The sequence below is a fragment of the Nematolebias whitei genome, chromosome 1, assembly GCF_014905685.2.
Source record: "Nematolebias whitei isolate Nwh7 chromosome 1, NemWhi1, whole genome shotgun sequence".
NCBI lineage: Eukaryota > Metazoa > Chordata > Actinopteri > Cyprinodontiformes > Rivulidae > Nematolebias > Nematolebias whitei.
Genome location: NC_056498.1, coordinates 63142901 through 63151987, shown reverse-complemented (window position 1 = coordinate 63151987; position 9087 = coordinate 63142901). Strand labels below are relative to the sequence as shown.

Sequence of the window (9087 nt, the reverse complement as noted above, 5' to 3'; positions counted from 1 at the left end):
GAAACTAAGCTGCACTGCTGACCTGTTTGAATAAATGAAACCAAATAAGACATTTCAATACCATTTATCTGCATTCTTCCATAAGTCGTCCTAGGTGAAACCACCAAATTGTCTTAACATGGGGATTGACTCTTGCACAAAGTCCATTATTTGAGATCACGTCTGCCACTGCATTTGAATAAAAAAAGCACTATTCAAAAATGTTAAGGCACAACCCAGAATGTTTTTTGTTTATGTGTGTGTTTTTTTTTTTAATCAGCCATACAAGATGACTTGTGCAAAATGTGCTGCTAGTCCCCTGCTAACTTTGTTACAACCCGTTAACCATTCCTGAAATCTCAATAAACCTCTTAACACAAACTTGTTTTTTTTTGTTAAGCGTGCATAATGCAGATGTTTTCTGTCACGGTGGCTTGAACTGGACATCTGTACAAATTTTGCCTCGTCATAAACTGAACAAGAGAATAGGCTTATTCATCTACAGGATCTTAAATTAAAATACAAAAAAAACCTTTTTAAACAGTAAACACAAAATGTTTATTTCACTCATTTTAAAATATACAGAAATTCAGAAGTAAATTAAGCCATTTTAAATTCACAACATTATAATATTCGGAGTGGTGAGAGAAAAATCCAGCCTCGAATGTGTTTTATTTACACACATCTTTGTAGGCATTTCGCCTCGCAATAATGGAAACAAAACACTTTTCTACACCACCATCCTGGGTTCTTATATAAGATGCTTTTTGTTTCAAAGGTGGAAAACTTCCTCATGGATTTTTTTGTTCTAATCGCATAATATACAAAAAAATTACAATGTTTTAAAACACTGGTGTAGAACAAATCCTTTTCAAGTTTCCTTTACTTGAGTAACTTAGATTGTGTATAAACACCGTGGAAAGCACTGACACATCTAGTATACAATGGATTACTATGTACAAAGTATATCAGGTCATTGTGGCATTAGATGTCTGACGTTGTATTTGGACGTGTCGTTGTACTGGGTCATAGGTTTGTCTGCAATCCCACAAGTTCCAACTCCCACCTTCCCATTTACACTTTCAGGGGATGCAAATATGCTCCTCTTTACCTGCATAAAACAAACAACTTTTGTAAGTGCACAGAAGTAAAAAGAATGATGTACAATCTTAAATCCTAGAAAAAGGCAAATTACCTGTCCTTTCTTGTTCTTTGAGTATGCTTTGTTGTTGAACTGTTGCCACTTTGACTTTTGCTCTTCCCTCTCCTGCTCCAACTCCTTAATCCTCTGCACTTTTTTCTGAGCTTTCTTCTTCTTGTATTCTCGCTGCTCTGCTATCTGCTCCTTCCTGGAAAGTCACACAAAAGGAAAGTATCCATTTCAAACCAGAAATTGTAAAAACTGAAATAAACTAGATAAGGCATCAGCAGCTAAAGTATAATTTTTCAACAAAAACATGCTGAAGCACTTTTTAAAACATTAATTATTAAACTCGCTTTTAAACAACAGATTGACAGTTTAAGGGAAAAAAAGTTTTGACTGACAAAATGTTTTCCTCAAAGTGTTTTCAAGAAACTACCTGGGTAAATCACTTGAGAGTGTTTGGCTTTGCATTCAAACAGTAACCTTAAAATGTTTTTTTAATCTGCAGTGCATAAAAAGATTCACGTCAGACATAATAATTAGCTCTTCAAGCTGTTTTGCTCTTAGAGACTGTTTTTGTTGCCTGCTTGTTCTGGAGTTGGGGCATGGGGGCAGCAGCTTGAGCTGTAAGGCCCAGACATCTTTTTCCATAGCAGCCTCTTCCAGTTCTTCCTGGAGGACTCAGGGGCGATACCAGACCAGCTGAGACACATTAGCTGCTTTGCCACTGATGAGGGTGACTCGAGTTGGATCGCGTCTTTTCGGTTCTTTTCAAGTGTAGGTGAACTGTCACTGTGACTTGTTTCCCCTTGCTCTGTGGGCGGGATCGTCAATGCAAAGTGGGCGGGTTCTTACTGTGCCGTCCAGCTCATGCTAAATCCTCAGACCCGCCAATAAAGACAGAAAGATCTAGACCATTGGTCCATGACACTACTTTTGGTGCTTCCATATCCAACTAGAAACTAGAAAAAACAGACTAACTCACACACTATAACATTCAGAGAAGAAATGGCGGTTCCGCTGTAGTTTGTAGTTAAAAGTAGTGATTTATCTCTGCTGGCCAATCAACGGCTGCTGTCTGCTTATGTCAAAACTGTCACCTGTGAACAGTTCGCTTGGAACCATGAACAAGATGGTCCCATAAACCGGGCTGGGGGAGTGTGTATAAGCAGTGGGTAGGCCCTTTACTGGTGTGGAACCGATGAGTGTTGAGAGTGGCAAAACACCACTTGTATCTCCAGTATGTCTTGGATTTTCCACAGGGTCTCCTCCCAGTTGGACGTACCCAGAAACATCCTTACCAGATGCCCAAATCACCTCAACTGATTCATCTTGATGTGGAGGAGTAACGGCTCTACTCCGCGTCTCTCACGAATAACTGAACTTCTCACTCTCTTTCTAAAGCTGTGTTTACATGCGCAGAATTCTTTGACCGGATTGAAATGTTTTCAGATTAAATAATTCAAATGTATCGTCTACATGGGCACAGTCCATTCACGACCAGCGTTTACATGCACCGGACTTTTAGTTTGAATACAAGTACTGAAATGTGCAGAGTGGTAAACTCTCCTTAAAAATACAGAAGAAGTTGTTCTACTTCTGGTTTACTTCCGGGATGAACGTAAACAAACCTGGTGCCGAAAATGGACCCGCAACAGGTTTTAATGACGGTGGAGACGTTACTGCACTCCCTCACCGAGCTGCAGGTAATACAGATCATTTTGAGCTCTTTCAAAGTTTGTAATAGAAATGTTGTGTCGCTCACCGACCAGTTTTGCTTCCCCAACGTGCTAATATTATTAGCATTAGCCAGGCGGAAATGACATAGGTCACACTTGCGCAGTCAGGTCAGTTTTCCACCATCAGAATTAGATGATCAAATTAAGTGTTTACATGCACACCTTTCGGATTATGAACCGGCATGAACCACCCGTCTCATTCTTATTACAAATTCAATTCAATTCAAAAATATTTGATTAATCCCAAAGGGAAATTAAGTGTTGTCGTAGCTCATCGCCCTGGTTTCGTTCAAGAGTTGTTAGATGCTGATAGCTGTGGGCAGGAAGGATCTCCTGCAGCAAATCCAAAAAATCTGGCCACAGATACTGATCTGTACACCTGGATCCAGCTTGATGTCAGATCCGGTGGGCCTCTCGGTCCTCCTGGGCAGCAGGACTGCCTGAATTTTGGGTAGAATTCCTCCCTGAGCGATGGTCACTCCTCCCAGCATTCTATCGAGCTCCTCGTCACCACAGACAGTCAGCTGAAGGTGCTAGTGGATGATCCCAGTCCTCCCGTTGTCACGAGCCAAGTTTCCCAGCTCCAGGATTTTGGTGGTCAGGTACTCGAGCACAACTGTCAGGTTGACGGGAATTCATCCATGGTGCCTCCTTTTCAACTTATTTGGGATTTGGGGCTGTAGTTGAGCTTTTTGAGCTGTAAAGATGTTAATCAGCTGCTCCTGGTTGTTAAAAAAAAAAAACACCTTGTTGCCATGGTTACGCATCATAACAAATGTCCAAAAGTGAAAAGGTTTCAGTAATAATCCTTCCAGCTGCACAGCAGCTGATACCAGAGGAAATAATTATCCGAAAAAAGTGATTCACATCCAGAAAAAAGAGGAATCAAAGTTCTCAAAAGCAACGTGGCGCAGAGGTTAGAGAGGTGGGCCTGTGATCGGAAGATCGCAGGTTCACACCCCGGTACTGACAACATCAAAAAAATGTGGGTGGGGTAGGTGAAGCAACCATACTTGCCCCCACCCTCATTCGCCCCACTCCGGGCCCATGAGCAAGGCCCTTAACCCCCCATCTGCTCCTTAAACAGGTCTCTCTTGAAAATGAATTCTCGTGGCTCATTGAGACTACATGTATAAATAAAGGGTAAATGAAAAAAGAAAACAAAAAAAAAGACTGTTACAGAGCTACTCCAACATGCAGCCACCCCGAGCAGCGCAACCCCAGAAAAATTTTTTCGGATCAAGCTGAATAAATAAAAACTAATCCGAATGGTGCGTTTACATGACGCGTTTTTATTCTGAATGGCCATTTAATCTGATTACTTATGTCCATGTAAACATAGCTTAAGAGTCCAGCTACCCTGCAGAGAAAACTAATTTCAACTACTTTAATCTGAAATCTTTCTTTTTGTCCCTATCCAGAATTTGTGACCATTGAAGAAGAAAGGAACATAGACCTAATGGTAAACAAAGAGCTTCGTCTTGCAGCTCACATCCCTATTCTTCACAGGGGACCAACAGAGTGTGCAACACTGCAAAGCAGCACTGACCTGTTTATCTCCCACTTCATTCTTTCCTCACTTATGCCGAAATACCCCAAGATACTTGAACTCCTCCACCCGAGGCAGCACTTCACTCCCAACCCTGAGAGGGAAGTCCACCCTTTTCCAGTTGAGGACCGACTATGTGTTGTGTTTGTTTTTTACACTCCATGTACGGGGATACTATAGGGGGTTTAGATTGATTCACCTCTGAGATGGCATTGGATAAAGTCACAAAGCTAAACAAACAAGTGTGTGTTCATGCTCTTATAAAAGACTGAGGGCACAGTAGAACAAAGGTCAAATTCTGCTGCATCCTAATTATAACTTTTACAACATACCAACATCTCTAAATATGTCATTTTAACAAGCAAACATAAACAGCTGCATTATAAGTTTATTTTTTGTTCCAACGCAACTAGATTGCAATGTGAAAAGCGTTAAACGTACCCTTTTCATTTAGACATTTCTACTAGGGGTGTAACGGTACGCGTGGGTGTACCAAACCGTTTTGGTAGGGTATGTTCAGTTCGGTCCACGTGCATATCGTTTCGGTTATTTTTAAATTAATTACATTTTATTAACGAGAGATTATGCGCCGCGGAACTAAAGTTCCTAAGCGTGTTTCAGCACGGCGCTGTTATCTTGCAGCACGTGCAGAATTAACAGCCTAGCATCTTGTTGCGGTCTCCTGTTTGGGAACATTATGGCTTTTTTGTTAAAAGACAAGTGAACAAATCCAAAGCTGTGTGTCGATGTTGTTTCACGGAGATTGAATCTGCAACAGCAACACGTCTAACTTGTTAACGCACTTGAAACAACATTATCCGAACGTGAACGTCTCTTATAGAAGCTTGGTTGGTGCAAAGACCGATAACAGCAGCATGTAAACAACATTTATCAGGTAAATCAGATCGGTCCAGAGCAATAACACAAGCTGTAGGAGTTTTTAAAACTCTGGATCTACGTCCGAATGTTGTTGATGCGCCGGCTTTAAAGTTATTGAGCCCCGCTACAACATCCATCACGTCAACACTTCAGCCAAAACGTTGTAGCGCAGCACTTTATGAAAAAGCTAAAACTGATCGTCAACAAGCCCTGGACCAGATTAAAGCTCTGTCCTAATGATGATGATGACCGAGAGATTCAACCACCTCATAACAACTGTTCAAGAAGAGGTATTGTTCTTTTATTATTATTATCTAATTAACCCCTTGATGAAGCCTTCCGGATCAAAGGTGAAACGTTTCAGCACAAAAAAAAGAAACTGTCCAGATGACCCGACTGAAAAATGTTGGATTGTATACCTGGATTATTGAGCATGGACTTTGTTGTTATTATCTAATTAACTTTTTATTATTTAAAATTATAATCTTATTAACTCTTTTTTTTTTTTTTTTTACCTCTTTGTGTTTTATTTCCAGTCTGGGACACAGATAACAGCTGCGAGTCGTCTTCCTCTTCAGGGAAATCAGAAATCACCTCCAGCTAAAAAGTCTGTGATGAGTGAACTCTGAACTTTTCTAGGGACCTGTCCCACCTGTGGGAGCAGGTCCAAGAGGTTCTGAGTAATGAGGCCAAATACAGCCACACTGCAAAATTATCAAAGCTCTACCTCTTTATTCCTGCTACTGTTGTTAGTGAGCTGTTTTTTCCACCGCTGGAGATGATGTCACTGCAACTAGATCTATGATTTTGGCAGAAAATGTGGACAAGTTGGTCTTTTTGGCCAAAAACTTAAAACTTGACTGGTTAGATTGTAAACAGTCTGTTGCTGCTTATTGTTCTGGTTCTGACTGTTATTGTATTAATTAAGATTTTTATTATTGTTAGTATAGTTTATTTATTGTAAAGAGTGCCTTTTATTTAAAATATCATCCAAATGGGTTGATTTTATTTATTTTATACAAACGTATTGTTTACTTGGCATATTTTCAAAATAAACATTTTGTAAGTCTTTATTTTGGCCTTTATTTTGGTACTGAAAATGCACCGAACCGAGCCCTCCTTGAAACTGAACTGAAATGTGATTTTAGCGTACCGTTACACCCCTAATTTCTACACATAAATAAAACGTGTTTATAAAAAAAGTCACACTACATGGGTATTCTCAATTTAGTATCATCTGGTCTGGTCACTATAAACATAGTTGATAGTGGGATTTCACTTTGTTTAGTAATTTACAGCCCCCAGTACCACCACAAGCTAAATCAAACATGAACAGTGCATTAGATTTCAATAAATCAAGAATTATAGAAACATTTATGACATTTTGATATTGAATGTTTGTTCATACCTTGATTTTGGCTTCATGCCGCCATCATCTTCAGAACGTTTCCCTTCCTCTACTACTTTGAGGTTCTGCAGAGGAATCACTTCAGCATTCCCATATTCAGTGAAGGTGACGGCTGCGGTGCCATTCTCTCGGTCTATCTCCTCAATCTCGGCCTCATACACCCTGTCAAAAAATCACGTCTGTAAGCAGGTGAGTATGAGCCAAATACTCAGGTTCTACTTAACTAGCAAAGCTAGTTCATGCTTCAATTTATAAATATTGAATATCTAAAGTGTCACTGCTAATCACTCAAAAACTGTTTCCAGTAATGGTAGAGGCTGACAATATGTTCCATTAAATTTAAACTCAACAGACATGCTGTTTAAAAAAAAAAGCATATTTCCTCCAACTTAAAACACAAAATAAATGTTTTGTTTGTATTAGTATGTATTTTGTCAATAACAATTATACCAGCACAGGAAAATTCCTGTAAACCAGATTTTAAGAGGACACTCACTGTCCATCCTGACTCCACATTGCCAAACACTTGTGCCCAGGTTTCCAGTGGTGCTTCACGGGCACTGTGTTTGAACTACTGGCAGTGGAAGCCCCATCGATGGGCTGTGAAGTCAGGAGATCTTTTGTCAGGTCGATGACTTCCTGCACAAAGAAGATAATAAAAGTTAGTAACATAGTAAGCTCAGGCAATTTTTTCCTTATCTGCAAGTTTAAATAGGATATGTATATATAGCTGTGTAGATATATTCTCAAAATTTTGGACTTGGGACAACCATTATCTTTTGTTAATAACAGGATAATCCTTAACCTTTCTGCCCAATTACTCATGCTGAGACCTTTCAGATCAGTAGTGCTCTAGGAATACCCCTAAATGTTATCAAAATAAAACAAACATGTTCAGTCTGCTGCTTAATACATCATATTTACTTTATTAGTGTTTAGCGTATATCTTAGATCTTTCAGCATACCGTTTGGCGTTTGTTCAGCGTATATCTTAGAGTATACATTAGATTCTTATATACTGTTTCTTTTTATACTTTTTTGGCTATTTTTGGGTGTACCTGGGACCCTGAGTACATCATTTCATTCCACCTCATGTACCACATGTGATGCGAATGACGATAAAGATACTTGAACGTTATCAAAATAAAACAAATATAAAGTTGTCACTTAAAATATTAATAAAAACACCCTTTTTAAGAGTTACCAGAAAATCTTTGCGCTTAAGAGGATTTCTTGTGGTTACATAATCAATTTAAAAAGTATCCACATGTGAAAACCGGCTTCACCAATTTTTTATTTTTTTTACATGATGTTGTGTGTATTCAGTGAAAACCTTTTTTAAAACTCACATACAGTTTGATGGTTTATCCATCTAACATGGACATACAAACCTGCAAGTCTTTCTGGAGTTTGCGGAGGTCTTCATTGTCTGGATCAGTAGATAATGCCACTTCCACTTGCTGCAGTTGAGCTTTGTAGCTGCTCAATTGTTTCACCAGATCCTCCGACATCTGTTAAAACACAGAGTACAGTATTATCCTAACTCAAGCTGAGAACTGAAGGCATACATTTGATAACTGAACCTAAAAATGTACTAAACGAAAATACTGAGGTTATATATAAGCATGCTTTTAATTAAAAAGATTAAAACCACAACACTCAAGTTAGCATTGCGCTAGCAGTGTTAGCAGGATCCCAGGGCCTAAATGTCGACAGAAGGCTTCAAAAGCCCTAGAGTGGAAATAACAAAAAAATGAGTTAGCGTGTAATTTTACCTTAGTTTTGATAGTTTTCCCCGATTATTACAAGTACAATATATTAGATTTTAGCTCAAAATCTCCTCGAAAAGTAAATAATATTGCTTAAAATGCGTGCTCTTCTTCCTCCGTGATGCTAATATCTCCAAGTCTCGTTGAAAATCTCGCGATAGTTAGAGAATCGACTGAAGAGCGCCTCTACCGGACAGCTCGCGTATCTGCAGCCTGTACACAACTTCCCTTTACTGCAGAAAAACACACCTCCTGAAGCTTTAACATGCACAATACTGTGCATGTTTGTCCCATTGTCTCAATGAACAAATAAATAAATGTTTACATGCTGGACTTGCGACATGTCCAGGGTGTACCCCAGCCCCTCGCACAGTGATTGCTGGACATGGGCACCGGCGACCCCCGTGACCCAAAATGGAAGAAGCGGGTAAAAGATAATGGGTGGATGGATGTTTACATGCTGTTATGCAAATTCCAGCACACAAGTTTATTGTGTATTTGTCATATGCAGGTCAACACAAGGTCAACAATGCAATCAAATGCTCCGGATGAGGAAAAACAGTCTCGACTCGTCCAAAAATAAATAAATAAATAAAATTAAATACATAAATAAGTACCAA

At 39.3% G+C, this 9087-nt stretch overlaps 1 protein-coding gene across 1 annotated transcript; it reads right to left on the bottom strand.

Annotated features, from left to right (window-relative positions):
* Positions 1–512: 512 nt before the first annotated feature.
* smndc1 (survival motor neuron domain containing 1) lies at positions 513–8620 on the bottom strand. Its single transcript, XM_037679910.1, has 6 exons — positions 8474–8620; positions 8090–8209; positions 7195–7337; positions 6699–6860; positions 1175–1328; positions 513–1090 (listed from the first exon to the last, which is right to left on the bottom strand). The coding sequence occupies exons 2-6, from the start codon at positions 8207–8209 to the stop codon at positions 953–955; spliced, it is 717 nt and encodes a 238-aa protein (XP_037535838.1). The 5' UTR covers positions 8474–8620; the 3' UTR covers positions 513–952.
* Between the last annotated feature and the right edge of the window lie 467 nt (positions 8621–9087).

What these genes read in the sequence shown, in the direction of transcription:
- smndc1 (XM_037679910.1), bottom strand. Translation starts at nt 8,209, where the DNA reads ATGTCGGAGGATCTGGTGAAACAATTGAGCAGCTACAAAGCTCAACTG. An exon ending in GGCATGAAGCCAAAATCAAG is followed by an intron (nt 1,329 to 6,698) that starts GTATGAACAAAC and finishes GTGACTTTCCAG; the next exon opens with GAAGGAGCAGATAGCAGAGC. An exon ending in CAAAGAACAAGAAAGGACAG is followed by an intron (nt 1,091 to 1,174) that starts GTAATTTGCCTT and finishes TGTTTTATGCAG; the next exon opens with GTAAAGAGGAGCATATTTGC.